This window comes from Alligator sinensis, unplaced genomic scaffold, assembly GCF_000455745.1.
Source record: "Alligator sinensis unplaced genomic scaffold, ASM45574v1 scaffold199_1, whole genome shotgun sequence".
In the NCBI taxonomy this organism is placed as follows: Eukaryota; Metazoa; Chordata; order Crocodylia; family Alligatoridae; genus Alligator; species Alligator sinensis.
In genome coordinates, this window is record NW_005842008.1 from 1,155,897 (window position 1) to 1,171,071 (window position 15,175).

The 15,175-nt window shown below is 39.7% G+C and overlaps 1 protein-coding gene across 2 annotated transcripts in view; it reads right to left on the reverse strand.

The window, feature by feature from the left end:
• Positions 1–15,175, reverse strand: part of GLMN (glomulin, FKBP associated protein) — a 35,984-nt gene that overhangs the window by 5,116 nt on the left and 15,693 nt on the right. For both annotated transcript variants that reach the window (XM_025201881.1, XM_006021823.3), the window contains 8 exons: positions 14,780–14,810; positions 14,064–14,153; positions 12,157–12,198; positions 11,991–12,064; positions 11,550–11,634; positions 9,645–9,754; positions 8,718–8,781; positions 1,636–1,759 (listed from right to left, as the gene is read on the reverse strand). In XM_025201881.1, the coding sequence (XP_025057666.1) occupies positions 1,636–1,759; positions 8,718–8,781; positions 9,645–9,754; positions 11,550–11,634; positions 11,991–12,064; positions 12,157–12,198; positions 14,064–14,153; positions 14,780–14,810 (620 nt within the window). The remainder of the gene's footprint in view (positions 1–1,635; positions 1,760–8,717; positions 8,782–9,644; positions 9,755–11,549; positions 11,635–11,990; positions 12,065–12,156; positions 12,199–14,063; positions 14,154–14,779; positions 14,811–15,175) is intronic.

Below are 15,175 nucleotides of genomic sequence, written 5' to 3' on the forward strand. Positions count from 1 at the left end.
GCTGAAACAGATTTACTCTTTGAATGACACACATTTCCTATTACTTTTAATAAGTATTATGCGTGTGTTTGGAGAGAAGCAAATCCAAATAATGGCTACTTTTATGAGTAAATGTTCCCTATTGGATTCAATAAATCTAATATAAACAAACCCCACATTTAGCTTCTGAACTTTATATTATTTTGAAGTAGTTAGTTATTAATAACCAGGGATCCAGGTTTTCTGTTTACTGCAGAAAAACACGGATTTTCTCTTTTAAGGAGAAAAATGCAGGAAACCATGGTTTCCCCTTGCAGGCTGGCAGAGTTCCAGCCTGCAAGGGCTGCGAGGAGCAGGATGCAGGTGACACCATGTGCATGTTTGTGCACATGCATGTGGCCAGCAATACAGCCAGGTAGTAGTCGAGCTGCCTGCAGGTAAGTCTATGGTTGGGGGAGACGCAGATCGAGGTGGTGGCAGCAGTCACAATGAGGGAGGCAGTGAGGCAGGTTTGGCAGCAGGCCATGACGCCATGGCAAGGTGCCCCCTGCCCACCCAGCAGCAGTGAGGGGACACAACCCCAGGCAGCCATAGCCACTCCCACTGCTGCCAGGTGGGCAGGGGGCGTTTCGCCATTGTGGCGCACTGCTCCCAATAGCAGCAACGGCACCAAGTCTTGCTGTACCACTCCACCCTCCTGCACTCGGTCCTGCCCACTGGGCCATGAAGGACCCAAGGGAGAGCAGCAGGGCAGGTAGCCCTGCAGCAGGCAGCCTGTATCCTCCCCACACCTGCCATGGGCTCCACTCTGGCTGTGCCACCCACAGGGGGGGCAGGGTCTCTGTGCTCTACTCCATCCACAGCTGCTGCTGCTGCTTCCCACATGCAGAAGGCTTGGGTGCTGCTGGCTGGCTGCAACTGGCACTCACAGAGCAGGCAGGATGCAGCTGCTGGGTCCCATAGCTCTGGCAGCTGAGGGCCCCATCTGGCAGGACTGGGGGGGACAGAGGACTGTGGGCCAGAAGTGAGGGGCCCCACTGGTAACAGGGGGGCTGCAAGTTGGAAGTGAAGGGCACCAGCAGGGCTGGAGGGGTGAGGGGCTGTGGTTTGGGAGTGAGAAGCACTGGAAGGGATGCGGCTGTGGGTCGACAGTGAAGGAGATGAGCAAAGATGAGGCTGCAGGTCGGGAATGGAGGGAAACCATAAGGGTTGAGCAGAGAGGGGGGAGCTGTGGTTGGGAGTGAGGGGGACCATGGGCAGGCTGAGTTCTGATTTTCCATGATCAAAAAAATAAAAATAAAAATAAAATGCCAAAACATATAGGTATTTAGAATTTATTTTATTATAGTGACTGAGGCACTGGTAGGCTTCCATATTTAGAATTGTATATATATAGTGGCATTTCATTTTAATTGCGGAAAGATGTGGATTTTTAGGTTTTTAAATCAGAGAATTTGGGGGGGGGGGGGTTTTTTTTATATTTGGGGTTTTTAAACGGAGAAAACCAGGATCCCTGCTAATAACAGAGTACCTACTGGATTGGTGTGTTGTCATTTTAAATCAATATATTTTACATACAACCTACTTAGTATTTGTGCACTTACTTATAACATCCAAAAGTAAAGAACGTAATTGATAGTAATGGAGACAACCAACCTCGTCTATTTTCTTTCTTGTTCTTTATTTCTGCTTCATAATGTGCTTTTGACATATTAAGTCCTGTGTGCAATGGCTTTAAGAAATTCTGTGTAACCTTGGTGAGTATAGTCCATACACCAGTCTATTCAAATCAGAAAAGAAAAAATATTGCAAATCAGTTTTTACTGCAGCAATGAGATACGAAATGCAGCAATGAGATACGAAACCTCAGAGCACAACTTCTTTCTTGAGTAGTTTTTATAACAAAATCTCCTTTTCAGGAGGAGAAAAGATTTAGACTCATGTAGTTGTAGTGACCTATATGTTGTTGAATTTTCCTGACTTCCTCTGGCTATTTACAGCAGCATTTACCTTCCTTAAACTGGAGCTGAAGTATCTCAAAACTGGTCTTTAAAACATCACTGCTGCGCCCACATCCTGCACCCCCAACCCCAAGTCCCATGACTTTCGCCCTGGCTGGGCAGCTTGTCCCAGCACCAATCCCTCCCTCCCCCACCATGCCCTCCCTCCCCCACCATGCCCCTTCCCTTTCCACTCTGCAAACCCCAACAGACTTGTTAGCTGCCTATTTAGTCTATGGCCAAATCACCAAATCTTTTTCTGAATTGATTCAAAGCATCCGAATAGATTCAGAGCTCTTAACTGGTCTCACGATTCAATTTGGATTTGCAGATTCAGTCCCTGAATCAGGCCGAATCTCCTCTGCATCAAATCGGCTACCAAAGCTTTGCACAGCCCTAAGTATATATCTTTCTTCAAAGTATGGTATATTCTGCTTTAAATGAAAATGTACCCAAACCTAAACAAATAAGTGTTGAAGTCCACAGCAGACTGGAAATACTGTTACAAGATGTAAATAACTTAAAATGATAGCTTTTGATGGCCATTATTACTTGATTTAGTTCTGCAAGTCTGTATTAATACTAACAGCACTATCAAAATTATCAGAATGCTGAAGTTTTAAACAACTGGTAAGAGGCAGGTTGAACTTTAGCTATGTAAACTAAGGGTTACAGCACTGGGCAAATGAGTATTTTATTTTAAACCCTCTTTCAGAAAAGGCTGGAAGCAATCTGGCATGTGAGAGGGCTGAGACAGAATAATGTCTGTTTTTCTATTCTAGCATCTCTGGGCGTAGTTCCAACAATGGATAAGTACAACCACTCTAGGCTTCTGCTAAAATAATCAGCAGTGAACAGTTAAAGTTGATAGTTAAAATAACCATGTTTCACAACTAGCACCCCATTAAGATATAAAAGAAAGCTTAGATTCTGTGGCAAGTATCACACTCCCAGAATATACAATGAACTATGTATATTGCATCTGGCACAAAGTGCTTTATAGATAGGTTGACCATATGTCCCGGTTTGACCAGGACACTCTAGGATTCTGTAGCCCTGTCCTGGCTGGTAGGTCAAAAGTCCCAGACCTGAGTCTGGCAGGCAGGTGGCTGGGCAGGCTCTGCTGCTCCTGTGTAGGAGCAAGGCAAGTGGGTGGGAGCAGGTGCCACCCCACCCACACATGGCAAATCCTTGCTCCTACACAGGAGAAGCAGTGCCTACCCAACCCTCTGCCTGGCGCACCGTGTCATTCCACCTCGCCAGACTCTGGCCCAGAACACTTGACAAACTGGCCAGGACCAGGCTATGGAATCCTGATGTGTCGCAGCCAAACCGGGATGTGTGGTCACCCTATTTATAGAAAAATTACTGGATATGTTACCTGTCCCAAAGGTTTGAATTCTCAATTTGCTTTCAAATGGATCTGGCTTCCTGTGTACATAACAAAGTGGATCACTTTCAGGTACTTTTTTTTTAATTCCTTTTATTCTTAGCATTGCAGAACTAACATGTCTTATAGAACTCTGCAGTACTCTAATCTGGTCAAATACAGAATTGTTAGCTAAGTAGCCAGTGCAGGGCCAAAATCTACTATGAGCTACATCTGTGATACTGTTTTACTGCAGTTGCAATAAAATACATGATCATAGGGATTTGACCCCCACTGTTTTGGATCCAGTATAAACGCAGAATATAGACAATCCTTATGTCCAGGAGCTTGCAATCTGACACAAAAATGCTGAAGGGTAAGAGGCGAGGATGCAACATACAAGCAGATAAATATGGTGAAGAACTAGCACAGCTTTAGCTAGTTCCACAGACTTTAAAGCTGGTACAGTAAAAGCTCTGTTATCTGGCACCCATGGGGAATGGGAGGTGCCAGATAACCAAATATGCCTGTTACCTGAGAGGCCCAAATAGGCATCCTTTGCCTGTTCGGGCCACCGCCCCTCCCACTGCATCCAGTACGCTTTCGCTCCTCCATGGTGTCAGTATGCCGGGGGATAGGGAGGAGGGTCCCGCGTAGGCTACTTTGCCCTGGGCCACGGGGGCTCGGCAGCACAGACTTCTTTGCCCCAGGTTGTGGGGGCTCAGCAAAACTGGAAGTGCCAGGGCGGGCACTTCCGGTTTCGCTGCATAAACTGGCATGCCAGTTAATGGAGAATGCCAGTTTCTAAGGTGCCAGATAACGCGGCTTTTACTGTATTCGTTTTTTCTTTTCAGGTAAAATATAGTATGCAGGATTTAGTCCTAATGATACATATGCCAGAAATCACTTTTTGGACTATCTAATCCATGAAATATTTGCAAGAATACAGAGGGGGGAAAATGACCTGTAGGTTTAGCTAAGTGGATTTTAAAGTCATTGAAGAAACAGTGAAAATCTGTCAATTTTTAAAAGAAAATTTGTTTTTTTACCTAAATTATGTGTTTTTATTCTTGTTTTTGTTGCTGTTTATAAATGTCTGCTATCCATGGAAGGTTAACCTTTCATCAAAAATGAACTCCCCAAACCAAAACATACTGCAGTGGCAATACCAAATCAGAATGTCATGCAAATTATAGTTCAGCCCCATGTCGCCATTCATTTCTGTAGGCCAGGTTTCCCAGCCAGATTATCTCAGCAGTACTGGTTTAACTCATTTTTAATTGTGAGAATAAAAATCTGACTTCACCAATATGTATATTGCCACAAATTCTATAGCGGATAATAGTTTGAAATCAATAGGTGATAACTGGAAGCTCAATTTGGTCCGCAACACACTGGTGATGCATGAGAGCTAGAAATTATAGAACAAAGTTTCCAGTTCCCACCCTTGCAGACTCGCTTCATCTTAAATACTGTTCATGAGCAAAAATCTTTTACCATGCAGATTTTGATGAAACTGCTAATGCCAAATGAACCAAGAAACAAAACAGCATTTCTTAAAAGGTCACCAATACTTGCGCCTCATATACTCCTGCACCATCATGCTACAGGAGTACTCTAACTCTATTAATTAAAAGTTCATGACCCTTTAATCGCATATGAAACTAGGGAGTTGTAAAGTCACCAATAACCCTTTCTCCAATGTTGGTTTTCTATGTAAATGGAATTAAGAAAACAAAGAAAATTAGCTCAAAGTGTCAGCTGAAGGTGTGAATTTTAGCTTATAGTATGGTGAAGTTTTGTTGTAGCCATAATGGTTCAGAAATAAGCAAAAGCAAGAGTTTTTTTGGTCTTATCTTCTATTGCACCAACTGTATAGTTGGGAGAGAAAAGATAAGCTTTTGGTTACAAAGTGCCCTTCCTCAGGTCTGACCAGTAGTAAATTAGTTTTAACTTTGTATCTGAAGGTGTTTATATTCAGATTTAGTTTCTAGAATATATCTCAACGTACATTTTCATGCAACTTAACTCTGCCATGGATGAGCAATTCTACCCATCCAATGCGAGCCCCCAAGGTAGCGGAGGCATCTAAAAAAGTATTAGAGGGAAGACTGTCACGGCATGGGCATGTTCAAAGAAGTCCAGAAGAATAATGGGAAAAGAAGTTACCAGAATGGCACTGCTAGGGAGAAAGGGAAGAGGAAGACTGAAGATGAGATAGACAGAGATAGTGGAGAGGGACATGAGAGGGGAGGAGTTGGAAGAAGATTTGTAATGACTGAAGCCAGAGGACAGCCAGGATCCGCAAAAGCGACCCTGTTTAGACAGGACAAATGAGGAAAGAAGTAGTAGTACTTTTTCATGTCATTTGGCATAGGTTCTTTTTATCATTGCAAACTATTTTTCTAAGACCTACATTACAAATTTGAAATAATAAATTAATCCCACATCATTAAGTCTTTATGCACTTTTGCTCTTTCCCGCACTTTCCTCCTTTTGGGTATCCATCTCTAACATCACAGACATAAGATATATCATTCTTAATATTTAGTGGAACAGCTGGAAGATTATACATGGAAACATCTGAACTTACAGGGAAACAAGCACTTCCCCTCAACTACAGTCCAAGCTGAGAGTAGAAAGAAAAGTCAAGAAAAACTGGTAGAGCTAGCAATTTAGAGAAAAATTCAAGACAGATTATTCTGTGTTCTTCTCATACCGAACACAGGGACATTGTTTGGACATTGTTTATGTCAGACACTAGACAGCACTATTTACATCTAATGAAGGAATCGATATACAGCAGCATAATTGCAATAAAACAGGGATTCTCTCTTTTCTTACAAAGCTATGCATTATGAAACTTACCCCTCAATGGAGCAGAACTTTTACAGATACTTAAACAGGAATTGTTCCAGAAATATGAGAAGAGGATGTAGCCACTTTTAATCATGTTTAATTACAAAATTATTAAGCTAAAGTGCATCAGTTGATAGCTATTTATACTACTTAATTTAGTTACTGCCTTGTCAGTGTTGGTCGCTACAACTATTTGAATTTAAGTTTATATTTATTCTTCACTCTATCTAAGCTAATAATAATTCTAAGCTTATATATTATTTACAAGAGATCTCAAAGTATTTAGAGAAGTGGGTAAGAATTATATTCTACATTTTGAATACAAAGAAAATGACACAGATAATCTGTACAATATTGCAAAGCAAATCAAAAGGTAAAACTGGAAAAGAACAAATCTTCTGATTATCAGGCAGCTGTCATATCTGCTAGACCATGATGTCACCCATACTAGTTAGAGAATGTTTAGATCAATTACTTTAAAATGAAAAGCAAAATTTTTTTTTCCATTTTGTTTCTCTTTAAAACCCTTTCTAATAAAAACACTGAAACAAATATCAAGGAGATGAGATGATACTGGTGGCTAATAGAAAGCTATAAAACTGTATGAATTAGGGGAACATTAGTGTTCAGTGACTTAGGAAACAGAGAGCCAATATAACTTGCATTTATTATTGGGATAAATAGCCTCTCAGTACTGGAGTGCAGTCAGAAAATCAAATATGTAAAATCACAAGAGCTCTTCAATCTTCAGTACTGTAGCTCAGTTATGCAGGCTACAGCACTGAAAGAAATTATAGGTCTATTGCTGGAAATGCAACCCTGATGTTAAGCCAGTTGTGAAATTAAAATATAAATTGCTCCCTTGTCTTGGTTATCTAAGAACATTTGTCCATCTAAGTGCAGCTGCATGGAAGTGACTGCACACAAAAAAAAGATTGATCATAAAAATTACATTGAAAATTCACTACAACGGTTGAATAATAAACATGGCCCACAATGATATGAAATAATGCTACCAACCACTGATGCACTGCTTCAGATAAGGAAAAGAAGATGGGGGGATAAAAAAGAAAGACAAGGAAATTCTGCTAAGTGTTTAAAATTAATGACATTCTATAATCCTACTTTAAAGTGAATCTGATTAAAAATTACTGCTGCTCATATAAAATTGTAAACAGCTAGAATCTAGCACACAATAAAGTAAAAGAAACCCTTAAAATTCCTATCAACAGTACAGAAATACATCCTGGATTATTATTAAAAAGTGAAATGGTTAAACCACCCCACCTCCAAAAATAAAGATTAAATGGATTAAACAGCATGTATTTGTCAAAAACACACAAGTGCAAAAACCCTGCCCACAGCCAGAGCAACATATAAATCTGCAAAATCTGAATGATGCATTCTAAACTGTGCTGCCCCTAGGGGAAGTAATGCACCTGTTTTTTCTTCCTTGCAGAGAATTTATCCTGAAAAAAGTAAAAAACAGCTCAATAAAACATATTCACCACAAGCAATTATAGTATTGAAATTTAGTTCAATTTCCTCCCTAATCCTTTTTGCCAACATTTTAGCTCCTTTGTTGGTAAACCTTCATTGTAACATGGGGAACTGGGATTTCACAACATGGAATACAATGCTAAATAGAGAGAAAGTAAAAAGGAGATATTTCATATTGCTTTACTAGCAGGAAAGGGGAAAATTTAAGGAGACTTATGAGGCTACCTTTTTATTTCCATCTCTGGCTTAAGATGTTCAACATTTCTGCTAAACTGGGACAGGCATATCTTTCCTTTTGTTATCTCAATAAGGTGAATCTTAGTGGCAAACAACTCAGTGGAGTTGTTAACATGTATTGAGAAGTCAGCTGGCAAAATGTTTGGAAATACAGAATATTTCTTTCCCATAGTTAGACATAAAAACTATTAAATGCAGAGTTATCAAAATGCTTATGGAGAAAACCAGCCACACGGACAAATTTTCTTCTTGCATGTTGAACAAAAGGTACAGAATATTGCTTAAAGACAAATGATCAAACCGTTTCCTAAAACACAGAAGCAACTTAAAAACTCTTACAGGTTTTGAAGAGATTAATTCTAGAGTGCTCTACTATGTTTTGGGGAATTTAAACCTTCTGGGTCTTCTATCTACAAATAAATTAGATTAAAATATTAAATATATTCACTTTTTTGGAATCTTGATATAGACTTTATAATATGATGTCCTCTGGGTTATGAAAGCAGACCATAATTTGGATGGAGCAACAGTTGGATAAATTTGCTTAAAATAATAATCAGTGAGAAAGCATTTAAACTAAAGTACTAGACTAGTATTAATATAAAGTAAATAATGCACCAAAGCTCTCATAACACTTTTAATACAAACATTTCCCATTAGAATACCACAGAAAAAACATTTTTGAAGAAATAATATTAGGACTTTCTTGTTAATTTTTCCAGCTACTGTTTTTAAAGTTAAAAAGATGGCTTTTCAAATCAGTTATCACTTACTTGATTGTCATGTTCATTATCTTTAATGACTAAGTATCTCAGTAGATTTAGTGCTGCCATAATCCTATGAATTAGAAATGAACAATCATTTTGAGTCTACATTTACAGTAAGACAGTAACTTAAACTGTTTAATAGCCATACATCTTTTTAAAAAAATATATAAATCAATACAAAAATATAGCCATTTATCTGTTCAGTAACATAGACCAACCTAGTTCTCCCCCCCATTCCCCCTCCACTGGCTTGAGAACAGAGTCAGAGAAAGAGCTGAAGCAGTTGTGGAGAGGTTCACTCCTTGATATAGAATAGGACAATGATATCATCCGCACATGAGCTCTCTCATGCACCCCACAAGGGACTTTTCTGTAGCTTCCTTAGTTTCAAGGTAATGCAATCATAATTACTTTAATAGATAGTGAATACAACTGAAAGAAAAAGAACTAGCTAATTTAAATGACCACTCCTATCTAACACACTGTGGGCGCGTCTACACATCACCCTATGGTGACATCGTTACTGTGCCGTGAGCTAGTACTTCCTTTTGGAAGTACTAAAACACAGCACAGTAACAATCCATACTGTGCTGTGCACAGTTAGTTTTAGCTGCTACTTTGCCGTAGTGGAATGCTAAAACAGGGGAGTGCGCCACTGTGGCAAAGTAGCTGCTGGTCACATGTAGACTCACATGATCGCTACGTCACCACAGCAGGTTATACAGCAACATAGACTGATGTGTAGACGCACCCTGTTTGTTGTAACTATGTTGGTAGATAGTCAAGATGGCAGTTTCTTGTTCCATTATTAAGGCTAGATACTGGCAGTTGTGTACTCCATGCAATTACAGGAGTTGCAATTTATTTTTAAATAGAAACAGAACAAACCAAAGAAATCTCTCCTGATTTATTCCAATTCTGATTCCATCTCACCTATCTGAGCTTTGGAGAAGATCGGTTTCAGCACCTTCAGGAAGACAGAACACCTCATCTAGAAGGGAAACGAGCTGGTGTCCAGTAAACCACTTGTTGTCTTGTCCTCTCTGAGAAGCAATACAAAAATGCAGAAGAAAGTTAATTAAGTTCAAAACCTGCAATCATTTTGTACAAAAATGATTACACTGAACATGGTCTGAAAATAAAAGCAAGATATTAAAAAAGATTAACTCAAATTACCACAAGCAATCAAAATATGTTCATCTTTTCAAAGTCAGGTGTTTCTCTTCCTGACTTTATTTCCCTTGCCAAGCTGTCCTTTCTATTCTTATCAAAACCAGAAGGTTCTCCTCTGATTTCTACTATTCCCATCCCCACCTTACAACATATGATTTGAGTCTCGTAATGCTAGTAAGCCAGTGTGGGGAAATGCTACTCTCTTCACGTGGTTTAAACATGTTGCAGCACAACTAAGGAACCAGGAATCACACCTGTTAGGGGTGCAATGATAAAGATTTTTTTGGCCGATACTAATGGCTGCTTATTAACCAGCCATATTGGTCAATACCAATCTGATAAACGATATGCAGCAGCCCAGAAGCTTGGAAAGAGCACCCAGCCAGTAAGCTTCTGGGGGAGGAAGGGGTGTGCAGAGCACATCAAGGCTTCAATGGTGAGAGAGGGAGTGGGGTTGGGGTAGCCCATCCTGTAGCCCCATCTCCCAGTGCTGCTGCCACCCACCCTGACCACAGCCCCAGCCCAGCCCCACCACTGGAAAGAGGCCAGCTCAGCCCCCAAACCACAGAGGGCAGCACACCTTTGCCCTGCACACAAATCTGAGGCGCACATGGCCCCCAATCTTTCCATGGGGATGTGCAGAGCAGCAGAAGCCACCCTCCTCCCCACCTCCTGTGGCCCCCCAAACGAGCCTACTGTAGCTCCATCCCATGCCCCAACCCAGCTCGGCAGCACCTGCCCCAGCCCCACTCCCTTCCTCACTCTGTGGGCCTTCATCTGCCCCACCCCACCTCCACACCTCTTTCCCCCCCACACCGACTTACCATCCGGATGCTGCTCTCCAAGCTGCTGGGCTGCATTCCTGGCTGCATGCATGCTGCAGCTGTACACATGCATGTGGCATTTATCGATGACATTATCACACGGCCAAAAAAAGCCGATTGCCGATAATATTCATTTTCCTTTTATCAGTGCCAATACACTATGGACCAATATACTGGTGCACCTCCAACACCTGTATGTCTTATTTTGTGTGTACAGATCAGCACAGCACTAGGTCAATCCCAGAAATTTCTTGTCTATAAATAGGGTGACTATATATCCCGGTTTGGCTGCAACACACCAGTCACTAATCTGAGTACCTATGAGAAGTTTGTGTCTAAATATAAATTTAGGACTGTAACAGAGACTTGATCTCAAATACTGAGCCCTGGCACAAACTTCACTGCCAACTCTGCAAAAAATTCAGCCATGTCTAGTTAACTACCTAATTTTACCCACTTTCACTGAAAAAAAATGGGTTATAGCAACTATAGAAACCTGCTGTACAGTCAGCAACTGAACCCAGATCTCCTGAGTCCCGTCCAGGCCTTACCCATAAGACAATTTTTTTCTGTCCTTTGGATAAAAAACTGCAGAGAGATTCAAATGTCAGTACAGAAACAATATCCTTTTGATACTAAGCGTAAGAAAGAGACTAAAGAAGCTAATGCCCCAAAAGTACTTTTAGGGTAAATCACTGAAAACAGAAGCTTGGAACGAAGCAACTGCATTGGTCAAAAATTACCCCATAGAAAAATTATCATGCAGCATATAACAAACATTTATACACAAAGAAACCAAATAAAGGCACCTCTTAATTCTGTAAATATGCAACAGACTCACCTTTAATGACAAATCAATCTGATTTTTTATATTCTGAATAACATATCCTTCTACACCAGCATGGTTACTTGTCTTTAGTAAACACCTTTAAAACAGAACAATATAAAATAGAGACAGAAAGTATCTACCAGGCTTCAGTACACTTATTTCAAATTTAGGTGGAATCCTGATTTTATTCATGTCAATGGGAGTTTTGTCACTGATTTCAACATGGTTTGGATTTCACCTCTAATCTTCAGAGTAGTACATAAGAGGGCTGTTTTCAATCTCATTTTTAGCATAACTAAAAAACTAAAATCAGTTGCAGTTTTCAAGAAATGAGTATGTTCTAATTAACCTGAGTTACCACATAGCCATCATAATTTCATGCTAAACTACTCTGCATTTAGTATGCAACAAGGCAGACTTTTGTGAAATCTTTTGTATGTACTGGAAGCATACCTGAATAATGTGTATTTTCCCTCTGTGTCAAACTTGTCTATATACAACTGTAATACATTTAAGCTCTTCTTTCTCTAAAGGGAAAAGACTCATATTAAGATATTTGTTCTTAATTAAATTGTAAAAAAATTCAGTACTCAAAACCCACAGGATAATCGTTACATACCAGATCTTCTATAGGGCACAGGGTCATCACTTTCACCAAATCCTGCAGTTGAAAAAAAGTGCATGAAGTTTGGTTTGTACCCAGAGAATGCATACTGTGCAGAACTGACTAAATTCAAGCCCTCTTCTGGTCATAAAATCCAAGAACGTGTATACAGAACTTAAATTTACAAAAGAAAAAAAAAAAGGAAGGGTAAGGTTGAAGTTGCTGTTTCATCCTAAAGTCAAACTATTAGATATAGGGGTACTGAAGGGGTCTCAAACAAAGTAAATGATCTTACAAGTGCTAAGATATGCAGTAAGGCACAGAGGGCAATGTCACTGCTACATAAATAGCAAGATATTTTATATACAAACATAACAAGGACATTTTATACTATAATTAGTTACTAATATAAGAATGAGTCTAAAATGAATACTACTGTACTTTGGAAATTAATTATCTGGAAATGATTAAGCAACTCCACACCCAATACAGAAAGACGAGAATCATCTAAGAATTTGGAAAAACAATGAATTTTTAATTACTATTTTAAGAGCATCAATTTCTATTCTGAAAACTCAAATACCTTTATATAGAAAATAAGACTGTTTGTGTATACTTTTGAAATGATTCTGAACTCTTATTAATTCCTGACAGAACTAAAGAAATCTCTCAGAAAAATGAATTGAACATAAGAATTAAATTCTAAAGAAATTTTGAAAAAAAAATGCTACTACAAGGACAAGAGCAATTAGAATCCAGCTGCATATGCAGTAGCAGACGATCTGAAAATGCTGACAAGCAATCCCACCTAAGTGCTGAGACAATGAAAAGATGACAGCAGCTAAGCTTCTCATATGGGCTCCTTTAGCTCAGGGGGAAAAAATTAAAAAGGTATAAATTTTCAAGTTGAGGATGTAAATGAGAGTGCTCTGCTCCCATCTCTTAATTTCATCAGCAGCATTCATCAATAGCACCCTCATCTAAGATCAGCTGTCCATGTTAATACTGTAGCAACCAGACAAACTAAATGCAACAGCATCAAGCAGCAGCAACTTTCCAATCCAACTTCCCAAGGGTGCGGATGCTGTTGAAGGTGGCAGCAGGTCACAGCCAGGCAGCAGCTCCTGCTGCCAGACTGCTGCAGTGGATAGAAGGTGCAGGGTCCACTCTATGTCAGGGCTGCTACAGCAGTCCAGCTGAAACAGGGGGGTAGTGGTTCCCATACATCAACTGGTTGGGCCTCAGAAGCAAGTACCTCTGAGTTGCTCGCCGAGGCAGGTTTCTATATTGCTGGGGCCAGCACAGGCACTGGCACCAGCCTTCAGCTCCCATTCTCTTTCATTTCAACTTTGCTTTAGCTTTGTTAAATGTTTTTTTAAAAAGCTTCCATTTACAGAGAATAGTTTTCAGACACAAGGTTGACAATTTGTTGTTTCCAACCCTACCCAAATTTATATCAAATTACTAAAGACAGAATTCTTCATCAAAATGCTTCATATAAAAATTGAAATGCAGATAGATGTATGCTAATTTGTCTTTTCTGTTCCCTCACCTCTTCCTCATGCTGCACAGCTTTTTTATGGAGCAAGTGTCACATGCTACAACTGGAGGTAGGTTCTGGAATTTGTTCTGCCAAGCAAGCTACCATGGGGTAGTGGCAGGGAGTCTGAGTCCACTCTCTAATGATGGAAGAAGGATGTTAGTATAACATGTTTCTTAGGATGACTAAGCATTGCAGGCTCCCTGTCTAGCTAATGATTCTGGATAGCAAGGGACAGAACGATTTCAAATCAATCAGAATTTACAATATACGTAAAATAATCTTTTATTAGTCAAATGTAGACATTTCTCTCAAACCAGGAAAAGAGGTAGACATGGCATGTGTTATGATTTAAGGATTTGTTCATACTGCATTCTATTACCTGTGATGCTGTAATGAAGTTCCTGAATTCTAAAAACTGGTGCAGAAGACTATTATTGTCCATTCTCAATAAACAGCTTTCAAATAGATCCTACATGTGAAAAAAATACATTTTAAGGATAACACAATTTTACACTGGTGTAATATATTAATCCAAGGTATGTGAAACACATGACACACTTATACTTGCATGCACATCTGGTGTTCCCAGATGGTACCATAAAACAGGTAGAAATAACAATTTGAAGCTTTTCTCATATGTATGAAGTTAATCAAACACAAGAGGATTTGCAGCACTGGAGCATACCCAATCAAACCTTATGACACTACTGAAATTACGGTATACATTAGTGGGGGCTAATCTTTTCAGCAGGCATGCCACAAATTAGCTTTACACCTTCCCAAGTACCACTCTGATCCCTTTCCCCTACTCAATCTACTGCTTGCTTTCTGCTCCCTGTCCTATGCTTCCTGTCCAAGCTGCTGCTCTGCTTTCTGCTCCCTAGCCTATCTGCCCTTGTGCTGCCTGACCCCACCCCAATTTACTGAATGCCTTACAGAGAAGCTACCCATGCCACTTGTGGCATACAAACCACAGGTTAGCCACCCCTGGTGTATGTTATCATCTTAATCTCTTACAAACAGGGAATGAAGGATATACCCTCCTACAACGAATAAATATACAACCAAACAAAACAGAAAACAAAAAATACTCACAAGTCCTTTAGCCAATATGGATTCTTCTGTCCTGGAAGAAATATAGATATTATCAGTTTAAAAAATGTAAATTAAAAAATAATCTGTTGCAGAATCAGCTAAAACAATAGAGAAGACCATTTTAAAAGGAATTTTCCTGTCACTGGTTCCTTTTCTGCTTCCTATCATCATCATTTCTTAAAACAACTAATTTAAAGATACCAAGTTTAAAAGGTTGTAGATTTGATTCCTCCCTTTGACGTCAGGAACTGATATTTCCTCTCAATATATATATATATATACATGCTCAAAGTCAAACAGGTATCAAGAAGTTAAATAAAAGAAAACAACAAAATAATCTAGGAAAAGTGCCATCTTCAGTCTTCTGCATGCTTTTTGCTAACAGGAGGAGGGAAA